The sequence below is a fragment of the Pholcus phalangioides genome, unplaced genomic scaffold, assembly GCF_987345545.1.
Source record: "Pholcus phalangioides strain wild (caught in Gottingen) unplaced genomic scaffold, Ppha-v1.0 ptg000005l_1, whole genome shotgun sequence".
In the NCBI taxonomy this organism is placed as follows: domain Eukaryota; kingdom Metazoa; phylum Arthropoda; class Arachnida; order Araneae; family Pholcidae; genus Pholcus; species Pholcus phalangioides.
In genome coordinates, this window is record NW_028301598.1 from 1017189 (window position 1) to 1037053 (window position 19865).

Consider the following 19865-nt stretch of genomic DNA (forward strand, 5'->3'; position numbering starts at 1 on the left):
TCTGCGCTGAAAACTCTTTCTCTGAAAGGAGTCTAAAACAAAGAAAATAATAAAGTCAAGCAGTCTTTGCAATCAGAACACATTTTTTTCAAAATGTTCACCGTCCGTAACAATGAGGTGGCGTAAACGAACAATGAAATTTGACATCACGTCTTGCAATGTCTCAACGGAAATGGAATCACATGCAACACCAATCAACGATTCAAGCTCATCCAGAGTAGCGGGATTGTTTCGATAGACAGTGTCTGTCAATGCGCCCCACAGAAATACGTCACAAGGAGTCAGATCGGGAGAATATGGAGGCCAATCTATTCCTGTGTCAGTAAATTTCGGATAATCTAACGCAATTACTCTATTCCCAAAGTATTCATGAAGAAAGCGAAAAACTTCATCTGTTCGATGTGGTCGAGCCCCATCTTGCATGAACCAGTCGATACCTGGTCGATCCTCCAACGCTAGATGTGTGCTGACAAATTGTTCCAAAATTGTAACGTAACGTTCAGTAGTAATCGTTTCTCGCACGAAGAAGTAATGCCTCTGGCGCATACCGTAGCCCATGCAGTAACTTTAGGCGAATGCAGTGGTTTCTTTTCACACAAATGAGGATTTTCGGAACCCCAAAATCTCCAGTTTTGTTTATGTACAAATCCATTCAAGTGAAAATGTGCTTCATCTGTGAACCAGATGCAGCCCACATCAAATCCTTCGTTGTCGATCATTGTGAGAATCTGGTTCGCAAAGTCAACCCTTTGTCGAACAGCTTTCATGAGTATGGACTGAAGACTTTGGATTTTGTATGCAAACATCCGTAGGCTATTTCTCAATATTTTTTGCGTGCTCGTGTACTTCAAACCAGTCTCTGATGCAATTCTTCGGATGCTTTTCCTAGGATTTTGCTGAACAATTCCAGAAACTTTGGCTGCATTTTCAGGAGTTACTACAGTTTGCCTAAGCCCAACATTTCCCTTTCGATCATCATCCACGCTGCCAGTCCGTTCGAATTTGGCGAAGAGCATGTGAATGGTTTTTCGCATCGGGTCCAACTGGAACATTGAATCGGTTTTGAAAACTGCGCCTTGTTGCCGTAGGACTGTGTTCTAATCTGTGATATTCCAGTACCAAAAAAACACGTTGTTCAAGGGAATACATTATTTCAATTTCTACACGCTAGCCTCTTTTCACTATCTAACAGTCGTACTGATCGCTTTAGACTTCGAAGCACGTTTTAAAGGCTATTTATAGGTATCATTCCGATTATAGCGCCATCTGTTGATAGTTTTTGTAACTAAATTTTTGCAATTTCTGGACAACATTCTTAGTTTTATTAATGAACGTACCGTTTACCGCATAATTCTATTGATCTTTGTTGTAGAGATATTTAATTTTTAAATAAGGACTTATTCGCTGATCACCCTGTATATATTTAGCTTTTTCACTACATTCACAGTCTGGCAAGAGTTACAGAGGCCCACTCTTAATTACTAGACCCTGGTCCCGGAGCGAAAATAATTTACGGGCCCCTCGGTGTAATGAATAATTTTAAGCAAAATTTAATGATTTAACGACTTTCGCTTAATAAACACTCTCACTAGTTATGGTGGACCCTCTAAACCATGCCGCAACTAAGGGTGAGTAGGAGGGTTTGTTGCCCCGGTCGCCGAAACAGAGGGGGGGGGGGCACAAATTTCACTCTTCAACCTCCCCTTCAACATAGCAAGGGGACCGCCTCTCTAAGCATAAATCCATTCTAAGGCTGTCATTACATTACAAAAGTTTTAGGAAAGTTCTTTTATAAAACTAGGAAAATGCAACAAATATGCATATCGGTTACATTCGAGCGAATGTAGCCAAAACCCTTTTGGTTGTTTTCTTTAAGTTTTTTAAAAGATCTTTTATCAAACTTTTTTAGTGTAAGCCCGTTACATCCCGATGTTTCGTCACAATTGTGGATTATCCTCATCCCTGTAACAAACAAGACGCTTTTCTCTCTTATGCACTACCTATGACTTTGAAATAGATGTCAGAGTGAATCAAGAGAAATTAGATGCCAGAAAAAAAATTCAAGTTTGTTTAGAAAAACCAAATAGTATCGACCGACGAAAGAATGACCAGAAACGAAAGTATGACCATTGACCCAAAACAATTACCTGCTTCGTACAGTATTGGTACCTATATTCTACTCACAAAACTGTATCAATACGATTCTTGAAGATCAAGTAAAGAAGAAGAAATGCTGAAATAATAACGATGTCCAAAATCCCAATAACTTAATATAATCTAGAGATCCACAAGAATAGCACCATTGAAATATATTGTTAAATAAGGATTCATGGGGGGAACGATGAAAATCTGTACTCACCATGCACTATCCATGCTTTCTGTCATCTATTACCATAACAGAATCTAAACATACAAAACACACACAAAAAATACTATTTTTAGGACAATGTTTATCCACATAGAAGCAGTTGATTAAAAAAGAACATTAGAGACTATACAAAATAAAATCAAATAACAGCACCATTCATGATAACAATAATCCTACTTTTATAATCAGTAGGTTGCGAACAAATATATTATCAAACTTCTAGAATGTGGAGAAGCAATGAGAGAATGACAGAGACAAAAATATATTCTTGGGATAGGGAGGGAACTAGTAGTTATATTACACTGTTTTCCAAAAAGTTAAGCTCGTGGCAGAGTGAATTTGACATGACTCAAAACGTCAGATGCTACCTGCTACGAATCAGTCATGACTAAAAACGTTAGATTCTAGCTATTTCTAATTTGACATGATCAGAAAGTTATACCCTGCCGACTTCGAATTCGACATGATCCAAAACATTGAGACTCCATTGACTCTGAATTGACATGACATGAAAGTTACGATTTTATCAACTCCAAATTCGACATGACTCAAAAAATCTTATCCCGAATTCGATACCACTCTGTTGTTGAGAATTCATCGACTTCGGATTCGACATGACTAAAAAGAGGGATTCTATCAATTCCGTATTCAACATGACTTGAAAGGTTAGGACCCTATCGACTCCGAATCTGATATGACCCAAAAAGTCAGATTCTATCAATTAGAGAATCTATTCGATTGGAGAATCAATTCTATCGTTGAGATTTAACATGACTCAAAAAGTTTGTAGTTGATAGGATCTAATTCTACATGACTCAAAATGTTGAGATTATATCGAATCCGAATTCGACATGACTTAAAATGTCTGATTCTGAATTCGATATCACTGTAAAAGTTGAGATTTCATCGACTTCAGATTCGACACGACTGGAAAAGTTAGATTCTTTCGACTCCGAATTTGACATGATTCAAAAAGTAAGATTCTGTCGACACCGAATAATTCACCTTCACACACCTTCATTCATAAATTTAGATTCTATCCAATCTGAACTCGGCATGACTCAAAAGTCTGATTCTATCGATTCAGTGTTTGACAAGACTGAAAAAATGAGATTCTGCCGACTCCGAATTCGACATGACTCAAGTAGTCAGATTATATCGATTCCATATTCAGCATGACTCAAAAAGTTAGACCCTATGGACTCCGAATTTCACAGGAATCTGGAGCCTATCATTCTGGGCTGAAAAATAGGGGAATTTAGTTTGATACGTATCACACAAAAGAGAGAACCGAAACAGAGGGGGTAACAACATCACTCTTTGTTTGTTCAAGATGAAAAAATAAATCAAACTGCAAATCATGTACAAATAAAAATTGTTTAACATAAAATGTAAATTATTCAGTACAAAAATATTTTAATTCTCAAGAATTCACCGAGATTATTTTGCTGCCCACAAGTCAAAAGCATTTTCGAAATCGAATTGTTGCCTGCTGGTGTCATTATCAGAAACACTGTTATTTGTATTTTTTTTTAACACATTCTGTTCCGCTGTGGTGTTTTGATAGGTTTCATGATACTAAGGGAAGGACTATGTTTACTTTACTCCACGAGGGTTGTGTATTACCACAATAGGTTGTTATTTGCATGTAAACTTTTCGGGGTACGGATATTTATTCGTGGTTCCAGACGAGGGTGATCGCCCTGTCACCCCCCCCCCCCCACCCCGTCTGGAACCGTACCGAAAGTCACTGAACATTGTTCGCGATTGGCTAACAAAAATTTCACTTCCGGATTTTTGCACATGCTTGAAATGCCGGATTCGACCATCAACAGGCCAAATGGCCACTCGTGATTTTGCGAATTCGATCTTTTATTTATTCGCCAAATGAAGTATGTAATATTAGGAGGGTCGTCATACCGAAAGTATATGATAGTCGTTCTATTAAAACATTTAGGACTTATCTTACCGGTCGTTGCAATAGAATGGTCGCTATAACGTGGAGTCGTTATAACGAGCGTCGACTGAATCTAGGATGTGCGGGTATTATGGAATAGTCGGGCAATATGTAATACCGGGTTTTCTCCGCTTTCAGGTGTGGCCCCAAGTGGAACAGTGATAAACTACTTCAAAATGCCTTCGTGATGGTATAGAGCAGTGTTTCTCGAAATATCGCCGTCCCTGAAGGGGATCAGGGAGACGGAAGAGTCTGTTTGGACGGTAGAAGATTCGGGTTTAGTATATAGCAGTGATTCCCAACGTGGGCGTTAACGCCCCCTTGGAGGCGATGCAATGTTCCAGGGGGGCTACGGGTATAACATAGGATGCTATGGGTTATATTGCGTTGGGGGGCGATGGGAGAAAAAAATTTCTGAAGAAGGGGGCGATGGGACAAAAAAGGTTGTGAAACTATGGTATATAGGGTACTATGGGTTGGCTTGAGTTGGGAAGCAATGAGGAGAAGAAAAAAGTTTTGAAAAAGGGGATGATGGGGAAAGAAAAGTTTTGGAAACTATGTTATAGAGTCAGTTGTCGTGCGATTGCCACCATCATCGAGACTGCTATAAGAGAATATTTATTTTTCCACTTCCAGAGATTAATTCTGTGCAAGTTTTCAAAGTGTTTATTAATCATTGGAAAGGTGTCCAATAATATGAAACTAAGCACAATGTACACCACAAATGCATTTCAGCGTGCTGTGCTAATTTACAGCTGGCGAATCTCTCCGGTTAGATGGAACGCTATTTTGCGCGCCACAAAAGTGGTGTGTCGGGTAATATGGAATACTATAAGTATTTTCTGAGTTAGGCTGGAATGTCTCTAAGGCCGGTATTACACTATAAAAGTTTGATAAAATCCCTTTTATAAAACTTGAAAAATCTAACCAATAAGGTTATTTGTTACATTCTAGAAAATGTAACCGTTGACCTTATTGGCTGCATTTTTCAAGTTTTATAATAGGACTTTTATCAAACTTTTATAGTGTAATACCGGCCTTAGTAAGTTTAGTAAGAAAGTACTCTTAGAGAGTAATCTAGAAATAATGTATGTGCTGTCTTTTTTGTGGGTCCATGACAGTTCTGGGGCAAAATAGAAAGATTGCATTACTGACTCTTGTAAATAGACTATGGCACCACCGAGTCATCAACTACAAAAAAAAATCCCATTGTCATAGACTCATTAAATCTCGCTTTTTATCAATTCGAATTAGTATTATTCATTTTGAACCCCCTCATGCCATATCACCCCACGAAAATGATTATTTTTAAATGCGAACGCAAGAATCAAAATCTTGTAGAAATGCAAATTTCAGGTTTCTATCATGCTTTAAATTGGAATAATAAAAACATGAAAGTGGTATCACACTATATCACTTCCTTAAAAAAAACAGACACACATACAGTCTCACTCACACTTGCACACGTTGTGTTACGATGGATAAAAAAAAAAAAAAAGATAACGAACAACAGAGAAACAGCGTTCTAGTGACATAAAGTGTACTCCATTCCAGCAGGGGATCCGGAATTTGCTCCATACAATGCACAAGAGAAGCGATGAAAAGAATCCGGAAAAGCTGTCTTTTTACGAACAAAGAGGGAATCAGCGTGGAAATTTTTACGACAGACGTAAAAGAAAATCGATGCGATCACACTCTGATGAAGAACGTATGTCAAGTCCTCGTAATCGGTATTACGGCTGCCACGGTAGGGTTCTACTTTTTTTTGTATATGAAAACGGCTGCGCTTGGCATTTTTGTCTCTTTTTTTCCTGTTGTCGTTTCTTTTCTATCATTTTCTTCACAGGAGTCACGTTGCCTTACGCATGTGATTATAAAGCGTCTAATAACTTTTTTTGCCTTGGTATGATGTTTTTCTCTCTCTCTCATTCTTTACTTGTCGTCACGTACGACGTTGCTCTTCCCAGTATTGAGTCACGTTGTGATACCGTAGGCACGACGAGAAAAATCTCGTCCTTCTGTTTGATGCTTCTTTTTTAGGCGAGCACTTGAAGTCATTTGGGGCCGTTAAAGTATTACGTCAGCAAATTTTTAGCCATTTTTGACTCCCTCCCCCCCCCCCCCCGTCAACAAAATTTCGTCGACACTGCCCCGTACCTCCTAAAGCATATTAGTGGGATCAGAAACTCACGCGGGGGGGGGGGGGGTAGAAACTTACATAGTGGGTTCGTGCGCCCTCCCCCCCGAACGAAAAAAAAATTTTTTAATGCTAAAATTTGAAAAAAAAACTTAAAATTTCGAAAGAAAATACCTTTATATGTTATTATAATCAATTTCTGTTAATTTCAATGCTATTTGAAGGGTAAGAGCTCAAAATTTCTCTTTTTTTTATTTTATCAAAATGCATCTTTAAGAAATTCATTGCGACCCACCCTTTAAGCCATACATGGTAAACCTTTGATCCGCGGACCAAATGTGGTCCTGAAGGTTAACCGATGTGGCTTTCCCCCCCCCCCCCCAAACCTAATTCTGTAAAAATGAGCTAAGCGGCACATTTACAAATTGCTTAAGTGACTCGTGGCACAATTCCAGAGCATTTAAGTGGGTCGTAGCACATTTTCAGATCACTGAAGTAGGCTTCAAAGATCGCTTTCACATTTAAAGACCACCAGGTCCGTCATTTAGGGGGCGCAGGGGGGCCGTTGCCCCCCCCCCCCCGGCTTTTGAAAATACACTACAAATGGTGTATGTATGTATATATATATATACACAAATATATATATATATATATGCATAACTTTAGTACATGCTCTTTGCCCCCCCCCCTCCGGAAAAAGTTGAAATGACGGCCCTGAAGACCACTTAAGTAACCCGCGACGCAGTTCCAGAACACTTAAACGATCCGTGGCACATTTAGAGATCCATTGAGTGACGTGGTACAGTTTTAGAGCACTTAAGCGGCCCCCCAGTGCGGTTCTACATCGTTCAAGTTACCCGCGGAACATTCCCAGATTACTTAAGTGATCTGTGGCATAATGACGGATTACTTGAGTGATGCTTGGCACAGTTCTAGATCACTTAAGCAGCCCACACACATTTCCAGAGCACTTGAAGGATCCGTGAAACATTTAGAGATCACTATGGTGGCTCTGTAAGGGGCTTATCAATAGGGAGAATGTTAGTTCAGGTGCCCAATAACTATCGAAAGGTTTCTTACGTTTTTAGCGCACCGAATAAGATGCCATTAAGAATAAATAGTTCATATCTTCATAAAGGGTGGTTGATGACGTAAGCATCAACCAAAGCCCCCCTCCCCCCTTGTCATCAAAAGTCAGAAAATTGGAACCCCCCCCCCCTCGATGCTGACGTAATACTTGAATGACCTCTTACCGTGCTATCGTTGTTTTTCGTTCACCCCTTAAAATCGAAGGCACTATGTGCATTCGATTCCGCATCGTCTGAAAAGCTCCGTGTATACCAATTGTTAAAACTTCTTCCGGACCCGCATCCGCATCTGCTCCGTGTGAAAGGGCCCTAACTCTGTTGAAAAAGATCTAAAATTTGTGTGTGAAGGAGCATTTTCACTCCTCAATGAAATTTGGAATAAAACTGAATTTTGATGTGTGAATCATGCATTTAGATGCGTATTCGAACACTGTTTTGTCCCATTCAAGACGTTTGAGTGAAGCAACAGTATTGCTGTAAGAAAATAAAATTCCTACTTTTGAGGGGGAAAGAAAGGAAAATTCTTGAAATAGAAATACAGCTGCATTCATTTTGATGGTAAACAAAAAATGTGATTTCCTGAAAATACGTCAAGGTTAACTATAATATGAGATGATACGCAAAATATCACGATTAGTAACAATCATGTGTCGTTTAGAAGCCCAGTAGAGTGCGCAAATATCAGAGGAAAAATAAAGTTAATTTTTAATAACGTAAGTATTGAACGATTTTCGTAAGCCATCATACGGATGTATGAATACTAAGGCTATTTGTTGAGCTATCGCTATCATAATTTGCACAGACAGTGGCTTGACTTTCAATACCTCAAAAAAAAAAAAAAAAAAAAAAAAATCCATCTTATAATAGCACAGAAGTTCTTACCCTTTTGGTATTTCACGGACCCTTTCTTCAAATAATATAAATGCCATGGCTTTCCTTAGGGCCTTTTTAAAAGCATCGGAGCGCCCCCTTCCTCCCCGGGCAAAATCAACTTTCATAGATGGTGGATGAGCACGTGGAGATCTTAGGCAAAAATTCGCAAGAACCTTTTTCCCCTTCAAACAGATAACGCCGTTTTAGTATTATTGCTACAGTTTGTATCTTATTTTTAACGAAACACATTGGGCCGCATATAAATACATAATTTTTTTTCTCAGCTACGATGATTTCTTGCCGTAATGACCTCGAAAGGTAGGTTATATACCGCGGTTTGAACCATAAAACACTTTCACTATCCTAAATGGTTTTCGTACTTTCGCATGTCTCCGATAACTATGCGTCTGGCACTTTCAATTTTTCACCTTACAGTCAATGGCATTGATAGTAGGTTATGCAGGGTGAAAAATGTCATTGCCTGAGAATAAAAAAAAAGGTCAACTCTAATCAAAGATTCGAGATTAAGGTCATGCGTACGGGCGGCCATGTGACTTGAAGAAGTGTGTGTTTACGGACAAATTCTCAACTTTTAGCCCAGAATATAATCACGTGTTTTGTGTTGTGAGGAAAACTTCCTTGCCTCCACAAAAAATAGACAAATTATTATTCGGAAAAGAGGTCCGAGGCCTTCGTCTTATTGATAAAGGGAGTTCGTGACCTTCGTGTTATTGGTACAAAGGGTCCCTGAACACAAAAGGTTAAGATACCGTGTTCTAGAACAGTCCGGCGCGGTATATTTGCCACTCGCGAGCCAGAAACTTCTATATAAATAGCAGTGGTTCCAAACCGGGGTTGCGAGATGGAAAACAAATTAAAACATGTTGACTGGTTATTTGGGAAAATTAAAAGGATGATAAAAATCGCATTTTTCTATTCCTAAAAAATATGAATCGTACCAATATTTTGACGCCTCATTCTTCTGACTTCTGCTTACTTTGCACCTGTTGAAAATCGGAAGAAAGCCTACTTCATTGAATAAAGATAGGCACTGTGAAGTGGGGGTTAGTGATTCCTGCTATGCCGTTTAAAGGGTTAAAAGAGAAATCCCGATGAGTATTAATTAGTAAGAGTTAGGAAACCACGAAAAGAAGTACAAAGCGGGAAACGTGTAAATGGGAAGTGTATACGAACGACGAACGCGCCATTATATACGGAGAACGCAAAGGTTTCAATTATAATAAAAAAAAACGTTTATTAATGAGATGAAGCAAAGGTACGACTGACTCGAGCCGATACAAATGAACATCTGCCACAAAAGGCGGGAAAAATAACATGGATAATAATTGTGTAAGCGGTGCCATCTAGTGGCGATAGAGAAAAGGAACATAATATAAAATACTACAGCTACATACACAAACAGGGAGGTTATGAGCGGAATCTACTGTGATTTACCCCTTCACATGCAGGAGTTTGGAAAGAAATTTATATGATCTGTATTTGAAGTACCGGCGATAAAACTAAAAAAAAAATGGTTTCCTTGTTCGCATGTTAGAAATCGAAGCGGAAAAGAAAATTAGTGTAATATATATTTCTCTTCACCCCTACCTTTCTTTCTTACTCTCCGATATCTGTTTTCTGTCTCTCTCTCTCTTTCCCTCTATAACTATATAGCGGAAAATACATTGCATGTGGAGGGGATAATCACTAAACAGGAGTATAGAAAGAACGGGGAAGAAAAAAAAAACAACTTCCGTCCATAGGGTTACAGTGAAGCTATACGGTAATCAGAAAACAGGTAAAAAGAATTTGCTGGCGGCCCTGCTTGAAATTATAATCTTTCAAGAAAAGAAGTTTCTGTATACAATGGTAAAGAGATAATATTTAAATTAGATTGCAAAAGGAAAAATAAGAAATTCAAGGGGGAGTGCTGGAATGAATTTATTTCATTTGCGTTCGGACGAGATACCTTGTCCCTGATCGCTAAGGGGTTACTTGGCTGTCAGTGATTTATTACAATGTACAGTATTTGGAATCGAAAGTATAATAATCATAGAATAATCGTTAATATGAGCATTGAATGACATCTCCATGGCAAGCTTTGAAATTCATAGCAAAGGGAAATTTTAAAACTTCACGGAAAAAATCTATATAGTTTCGTTTTTCTCGTTCGCAAACAGCATCAGCTCACGATGATTACACAGCGACAGATTACAGAAAATATGCACAGTATGTGCATGAAAAAATTGAAAAAAAGAAACAGTTTTTGCAATAGGAAAAATTCGAGAATAAAATGGGTTAAAAGCTACCGAATAGATTGAAAGAGATAATTTGTTTTTTTTTTTCATTTTGCTTATCGCGCGAATGTGAAAAATTGGCCCACATACTACAGCCAGATTACGACGGCGGCCACCTTCCTCGTGTTATTATGACGAAGACGAAAAGTGCGTGCTTTGCTAAAAGTGCTGAGGGCGCTGTCGCACGTGACATACGTCCAGGCCACGTGACTTCACCTCACCTTTCCATTTACTACAACTCTGTTTCTGTTCTCTTCGATTTTACCGACACGCGCGCACACACCCCTATCATCATCATCAGCTGATTAAATTACGCTTTGCCATGACAACTTTCGAAGGTTATCTACGATGACTGACGGGTAATAAACATGATGTTAATATATAAAGTGTCGATAGAGAGGAAATACTATAGAACTTGGTTAATTCGAATTTCGGATAATTCGAACTCTAACTAACTCCTCTTGAGTTTTCTATCTAATTTAACGTTAACATTTCTTGTTTTTAGTTTGAATTTCTTGGAGGAAATAATAATGAATGATTATAACAAGGAAAAAAGAGGAAATCTATATATATAAAATTGATTTTCTGTCTGTGTGTGTGTATGTTCTCTATACAAATCCACAATTTTAGATCGATCGTCGCCAAATTTTGCATATATACCAAATGGGACCCGACTTGAACGATAGGCTACTTTAAAATTTCGTCAGAGCAGGGCAAATGCCCCAAATGGGCAAAAAACTGTCGGGCAACAATGGTTTTTGGGCCTCAACAATCACTTTCCGAACGTTTACTTTGTTTACCTCCCTAGCAATGCGTATCAGACGTGTGTATGCCTTTACAACGGTTTGTCACTTCTTTAAACCTGTTAGTACGTGTATATTTACAATAGTTTATGCCTTTATAATGGTTGGCCACATTTTCAATACTCTCAGTAATGAGGCTTTTTGAATAGACGTCATAATCATTATCAGCATCGCTTTGCGGGTCAGGAAAAGGGTGATCCTCATAGAAATCAGTGTTAAAATTGCCGATTTTACTGTAGAAATGTGGAAATTTGGTAGGGTTTTCTGTAACATCAATAATTTTAAAAATTGTATTGAATTCTAGATTTCTGAAATATTGAGTTCGATTAGAGCTATACGAAGCCCAGGAGATTAAATATGAAGTAATTAGCTGGACCGACTTTGAAGTTGGACATTCATGCAATAACATTGATTTCAACTTTTTATTTATATTCTCAAGCATGAAAATTAATGTCTCCGTATTGTCTTTTGATATTCAACTGCATAAATTCATAGTTTAGGATGTTTTAAAATTAATTATGGGCCCGTAAAGTACATCGAAGAAATTCCACAGCTTCAATTAAGCATTTTTGAAAGCTTAAACAGGCAGATAAATAACTTAAAGTTCAGGGAGGGGGAATCGAAATACCTAGCGTTCCTTATTATATTATTATTATTGTTATATTATTATTATATTAAAATTATTATACTAAAAATTATATTCGTTTCTATGTTTTTTTAAATCTAAATTTGTTTATTTCTTGAAATCGCGCAGGAAGTCGCCATATTGGTTATCTTAGACACGGTTTGCATGTCCCTCAAAGAAAGAGAGAGATATCACGTGATCCAAACAGCCTCATTGAAGAAAACCCGGGCAGCGCCGGGTATTATAGCTAGTAATAATAATAAAACAGTTGGAGCTGAAAAAAAAATCATGATTTTTATGCAAGCAAATTTAGTTCGGGAAAATTTTACAAGAAGCCGGACTTTGCTTTTCACAACATATTTGTTTAAAAAAAACAAATTTTTGAAGACAAAAGAAAAGAGTTTGAAAATTCTCCTTTTTTTTGACGTGAATACGTCTTTTGAATCATCTTTCGATACTGGGAGCACATTCCTCATATCTCAGAAAGTACTCAACGCAAGTCAAAAGCAATTGTTTCGCATATGCACATTGCAAAGACGATATTCAGTGATATCCAAATACAAATACAACGCCACAACAGGCAAATTGCCCAACGAGGTGGCTGACTTAAGAACATCATAGATCCCCGAGCCATTTTTTGGAGGCCCTACCTAGTACTACTACAACAACAACACCACCCCCCCCCCGCGGAACCCCCCAACGAATCGGTGCATGCAGGAATGTGCGTGTACGTGTAGTGAAACCTGACGTGAAGTTTTGTTGTTTCTCTGTAATGCTTGTTATGTGTAGTGCTGCCATCTGCCACTAGTTTTTCTAACTATGATTGAAGTGTTATGATTGAATGATTTATCGTTGTAGGACTGTTGCTCTCTGTGGCGAGACTTTTTAACGGGGAGATCGGCTCGCATTTGCGCCTTGAAGTTGGGAACCACAGAAAACCAACTTCAGCCGACCATCACTGTGGGGTTCGAACCCGGATCCTCGCATCGCGAGTCCGTCACTATAACCACTCGACTGGTGGTCCTTCCGATTTCAATATCTCTTCCCGTCTAGGCACTGGACCCACTGCCCTGATTCGTAACGAATTGTTTTACGCTATATCTCGAGCAGTTCACCACGGAAATAGAAGATATTGGTATCTATATACCGTTTGTTAGCTATTCCAAAGACAAAACCGATGAAAAGTCCCAAACACGTGATTCAAGGCACTAAAAAATGTATTCACGCCAAAACTTGCGGCCGTGTCTATCTATGGCACAGCCTTACGAGTACAAAATTTATATTTGAATTATAAAACTATAATACTTGAAGATTATTCTCAATTTTGAATCCCCATCATTGTTTAAAATTATCCGTATACTCAAGATTGCATATATCAATTTTTGTTATTGTCAGTGGAAATTATCGCCAATTGTATTAAATTTTACAATGATCAGTAATAGGAAATACAGTCAAACCTCGTTAGTGCGTCACCCGGTTAACACGTCACTCCGCCTACCGGATCACTTTTTTGGAAGTCCCAATTGTCCTCAGGCAGGAATTGGCAAGCTATGGCTTACTCCGTTTAACGAGTCACTCCGCTTACTAAGTCATATTTTTGCTCTCTCAAGAGTGACTCATTAACGAGGTTTGACTGTATATCGCAGTATTTGTAGCTTCAACCAATTAATAATTTCGCAATATTCGTAACTTCAACCAATTAATAATTTCGCAATATTAATTTTATAATAATCAATAATTCTCAATATTTTAGCAAATAACAAGCAGAAAATTAGTTTTTAAAAATTGAATATAATTCGAAATAAATTTTTTTTATGTTATTAACATTTAATAACCATCACGATGAAATTTAATTAAAATCAAATTTTTTAAATCAAATTTAGTTCATAATAAATTTAACTAATGTGTGATATTTTCTATCTAAAATTTTCTCTACAAATTATATATGATTAGAAAGAACTTTCTAATCATATATTCGGTAAGTGTGATAAAAATCCGGTTTTTTAACATAATTACCGGTTATTATGTGCATAATATGTATTAATATAAAATACATATACGGTATAAAGCGAGTATTTTCAACTAAATTTTCATTGGGAAACGAATGTGTTTTACATTCATTTTTTATGTATTATTCATTTCTTATTTTACTGAAAAAAATTAGCTCAAATTTATCAATTCTTGGAATTCTCTGAATCTAAATCAATTCTGAAATTCTCTGAATCTAAATCAATTCTGGAATTCTCTGAATCTAAATCAATTCTGGAATTCTCTGAATCTAAACCAATTCTGGAATTCTCTGAATCTAAACCAATTCTGGAATTCTCTGAATCTAAACCAATTCTGGAATTCTCTAAATCTAAATCAATTCTGAATTTTCATCAATTCTGCAAACGAATTCAGAATTTTCATCAATTCTGCAAACGAATTCTGAATTTTCATCAATTCTGCAGACGAATTCTGAATTTTCATCAATTCTGCAGACGAATTCTGAATTTTCATCAATTCTGCAGACGAATTCTGAATTTTCATCAACTATTATTAATATATAATTTTCATCAATTCAATTCTAAATTTTTCTTAATCCTGAAACAATGAATCTTTGGATGCCGAGAGTTCCTTACCCCACAATACATATATAATCGGATCTAAGAAGCCCCGAAAATATCTAAGTCCCGCTATTCATTTCGCACCGGGCCTCGCGTCTGGTAAAAGCGGCCCTGCTTGAAATTATAATCTTTCAAGAAAAGAAGTTTCTGTATACAATGGTAAAGAGATAATATTTAAATTAGATTGCAAAAGGAAAAATAAGAAATGTCACGAACCATGTCATGATGTTTCAGGTGTTGCATACAAACGGGAGAGTTGAAAAGAGAAAACAAGATTTGTTCTGGAATATTCAATTGTCAACTTAAGTTGGAGCACTTGGGAAAAAAACAGAACCAACGACCTTTTACTGTATACTATAACAACCAACAGTTCTTCCTTCCTCTCGTTCCTTTTTGCACTGACTGTGAGTGAAGCACGTGCTCGGTTCCTGGGATAAATGACAACGTAATTGCGCGCGCACAACTCTCCGATATTCTTTTTTTTTGCTGGTTCATGTTATTATGAGGAAAAGATGCGAGAAAAAGTGTAAAATAAAAAAATACCGTCTTATGAAATAAATAAATAATATATAGTCGTGAAACTCTTTCAACGAAATTGAAAAAAAAAGCTGTGAATATGTTACGGTAAAATGTGATATAAATACGGTTAGGTAAGTACAAATATGTAGAACTTGGTTAATTCAAACTTGGATAATTCAAACTTTTATGAACTCGATTCGAGCTTTCTATCTGATGTTCAAATTAGATTCTTAAAAGATATCTTCTATGCGTGTGTTCAATCAAACAATCAAATATAAATTATGGAATATGTGTCTGGGGAGGAGCCTATTATGAAAACACACGCAATTTAGACAATCTTTATAGTAAATTAAGAAAATTAATAAATGTTCCAATAGATAGCATAAAAAATTCAGTGCCACATATTGACACTGAGACAGAACTACATGTACAAAATTTATAAATTTATCATCACAAATGAAGAATGGTTAGTAAAAAATTAAATTCAAACCTCGAATAGCTATAGAAGTATTTATCAAGTGCCTTAAAGTAATAAAACATTATTTCAAAAAAATGTTTCTGATACGTTGCTCCAAATAAATAATGGACTTCATCTGCTTCAATAATCACACAAATAGTAATACAACCAGAATATACAATAATATCTTTAATATGATCATCTTGTTTGCTTAATAAAAAAGCAATAACGCTTGTTGAAAAAAAAAGTTATTGTTTAAGAGGGTATCCAACTACGTCGAAAACGTCATTTTGGAAAGAAATATGGTCTTTCTTTTTTTAAATTTTTTTATGAAAGCCCCATTCTTTGTGATTCCAAAACAGGCTTTGTTTTGTTTATATGACGCTCAGAACTGAAGTTACGTCCACTTAGTGTTGCGTTTTTACATAAAAGTAGTCCGTGAATGCAAGCTTCAAACGCGTTTTACGAAGAATGCTATTTTTGACATTTTACTTGTGTTTGAAACACGATTTCTTAAAAAATTATTCATTAGATAATTACGTCATTTTGGTATGATATTTTGCTATATATTACCGAGGTTATGAACCAAAAAACCTAAGGTCTATCACATATATTTGTCTAACTATAGTGTTGTATATAGACGAAATTTGTAGAATGAAATTTCTCCTAAACTTCACACATACAGAGGCGCATTTATGGTTTTGCCGCCTTTCACCCATAATCCCGTCTAATTTTCTTGACTACTCTTTCCTCGGATTCGCCACCCTGTGCTATAACCCACTCCTGCAAGTACACCCCTGTACACCTGGGGCCCATGCTCACGCACTGTCTGTCACTCTTTTGCTCACTCACGTGCTTGCACACTATTTTGATCACTCACGTGTCTGCACACTATTTTGGTCACTTGTACACGCTCTTGGTCACTTGTACACGCTCTTGGTCACTCTTTTGGTAGCTCACCAAAATGATCCCTTGCTTTATGGGTCACTCTTTTGATCATTTGCATGTTTACACATGCCAACACAAGCCAACTTCTCTGGTCTGTGATTGATTCATCCTTAGGTCAAAATAGTCCCGTTTCATCGGTTACGTGACCTTTACGACCGTGCTCTGTGCGACCAAGGAAAAATCGTGCCCTGTGTGACCAAGATAAATATCGTCGTGTCCTGTGCGACCAAATCCTTTTCTATTGTTCACTTCCACAACAAGGGGCCATCCCCTCATGTCGTGGCATCATAATTGAATTGCTATTCTATTTCTATAATCCATCTACTACAGAGATTATGTAACATTTAGTTGAGTATGTGATGGAAAGCAAAAAATCTTTTTTTTAATTTATTTAAAATCGTTTTTATATTTTTTTATACCGTTCAAATCGTATGAACTAATTTAGTTCATCGAGACGAAAACTTGAACATCCATCTTGAGAGTAACATTATACAGTAAGACTTCAGTATAACGTTGACCACGTTTAACGTCATCCTGCCTATAGCGTCAGTTTTTTTTTTGGTCCTGTTAGTACAATTTGTAAAACATTCGTTATTATGTCCCCCCGCTTATGAAGTCATTTTTATTCTGCCCCGGGGGGGGGGGGCGTTATACCGAAGTATGGCTGTAATATCAATTAAGACAGTTTCTTTCCAACAGTGTGTCGCGTGCCACGTTAGGGTACTAAGAGATCAGAAAGGGTTGCCCGCTAACTTCTTCAGATATTATTTTCATAACTTAGGGTTTTCGCACACCAAAAAGTTCCTGTGGAGAACATAATGTTTAAAATGCAGCCCATCGCATCATTTGACAAGCTGTTTTCTCACTAGACTCCAAAGACAGTTGCAATAGTATAAAAACTTGATGAAAATGAGTAAAAAAGTAGGTCGAAAATTTATTATCCATTTATATTTAAAATATGATCATATTTGACGATTTCGATGAGAAGATGACTAGTTCAGTGTTTCACAAATACTTTCGCTACAGGCCATTCGATAACAAAACATAGGAAAAACTCAGTCATCAGTCATTACAATTAACAGTCGTTACAGTTTTGTGAAAACTTAACAAGTGTGAAAAGATTTTCTGAAGAATTGGGCGATGGGACGAAAAAAAGGTTGGGAAAATGATCTAGTGCATAATAGCAGTTTTGTTACAGATTCATAAAAGGTGACCAAACGTTCTGTTTTCAGGGAAGTACCGGTTTATAACTAATGTTTAGAGGTGTCGCGAGTTCGATATCCGTTTTGTCCATGTCAGAAACTTTCCTGACACAGGGGATACTACAACAGAAATGGCAACATGACCACCGAAAAATATTGCTGCAGCAGAGTCCCACATCGATTGGTTAGTGCATCAACTATTCGGTGAGTATGAAAAAAAAAAGATCTGTCGTTCTCAGAATCGGCAATAAATTGTAGGTCCTTGTCTAATTAGCCCTCGTGTGCAGAAAATTATCGTGGTTCGACAAAAATGATCAAATGACATTTTGAGCTTCTACAAATTACTGTAGAAAAAAATTATTTCATTAGAAAAATATCATTCATCATGGCATGGGGTGATCATATTTCGTTAGAAAAATATGGAAAATTTGAATTTTATAAACTGTTGTGAAAACTATAGCAACTACGAACTAAAAACTGTGGTCAATGCCGTCCTTCTTCTGTTGTTTACATTTTCTACTTCCCGGGCCACGATGTTTATCCGCTCTGTATAACCACATTTAATTATATTATGTAATAGTTTTTTTGTCACATTAAAGTATGCTATTTTCCTACAATTTGCTGATAAAAAAAAAATCCGTTTTCGGCTCCACCATTTCTTAAAAATACAACAGTTATGGCGACGAGGAGAGTTTGAATGTTGGTATTCTTTCCGAACGATGGCGAAAACTTATCCCAGTGCCGCGAATATTCATCAGGTGCTACTTCAACAGCAGCAATGGATGGGAAATTTGTTGGCAGCTCAGCAACGAAACCAGCAGGCACTGCTGGAGCAAATTCTTGGACGACGAGCCAGATCACCGAAGGTAAGCGTCTCTGCATTTCGTCATTTCGATAGGATCCACGACCGTTGAAGCACGTACCTGTGCTGCCTGAATCAACATTTCGAAGCCCACGGCGTCACCGAAGACGAGCAGAAACGTGCATATTTCTTGTCATGGGTCGGTCTTGAAACTTTTGAATTACTTCAGAAACTGTTCGCGGAAGCCGATGTCGCAACTCGTTCGCATGCGGACATTGTACAGAAACTTACTTCTTATTTCGAATCTAAAACCCATGTGCTTGCTGCTAGATGTGAATTTCTCAGATGTCATATGCAATCAGGCCAGACGTATGCGGAATGGGTCACTGACTTACGAGGAATTGCAAGGGACTGTAGATTTGTATGTAGTCGTGATGGATGTTCCCAATCTTTCGTGGACTCTCTAATTCGTGATGCCATAGTTCTTCATACTCCTCATGACCAAGTTCGCTCTGCGGCTCTCCAGCATACGAACCCCAGTCTTGAAGATGTCCTCAAAATTGCGGAAGCTTTTGAAGCTACCCAGCGCACCGTGCGGACTCTGAAAGAGAATCCTAATGGTCCATCAACTTTCAATAATCCTCCGCCGTGTGAAGTTCTGCAAATGAAAAATTCATACTCAAAGTCGCGGTCGAAGAATTCCAAGAGAAGTGAAATTCAGTCTTCGAAAAAACATGGTGATGTACCTGGTACGGCTGTGGTGGCAGACACCTGAGGTCCGAGTGTAAATTTCGTGAGGCCACTTGTAATTTTTGCAAAAAAGTAGACCATATTTCTGCCGTTTGCTATTCAAGAAAAAAATCTAATGCAAAGAAAAATTCTCCAAATCAGAAACATCAGCACGCTAATATCTCTTTTCAGATTACAGAAACTGTGAATGCTGGCGTGGACTGTACAGATAACAAATTACTCATTTCATTGATGGTTAATAACCAAGAGATGCGTTTTCAATTAGATACGGGTGCTTCATGTTCCTTAGTTGGGACCAGTGGATACAAAGCTCTTGGGTCACCACCGTGCAGTCCATCTACTACAAAGCTGAAAGGATATGGTTGTGTTGAAGTTCCGCTAAAAGGAAAAATTCTGGTCACAGTAAAATATAAGGGTAAAACCATGGACC

At 37.5% G+C, this 19865-nt stretch overlaps 1 protein-coding gene across 5 annotated transcripts in view; it reads right to left on the minus strand.

The window, feature by feature from the left end:
- The window catches only part of per (period circadian regulator), a 79402-nt gene extending 64239 nt beyond the window's left edge, over positions 1–15163 (minus strand). For 2 of the 5 annotated variants that reach the window (XM_089232068.1, XM_089232077.1), the window contains exons 1-2: positions 14974–15064; positions 2360–2403 (exon numbers count right to left, since the gene is read on the minus strand). In XM_089232068.1, coding sequence (XP_089088194.1) covers positions 2360–2385 — 26 coding nt within the window. In that variant the 5' untranslated portion in view covers positions 2386–2403; positions 14974–15064. Of the gene's footprint in view, positions 1–2359; positions 2404–14973 lie in introns of all 5 variants that reach the window. The other 3 variants (XM_089232069.1, XM_089232079.1, XM_089232070.1) reach the window with 3 other exon arrangements.
- Positions 15164–19865: the final 4702 nt, after the last annotated feature.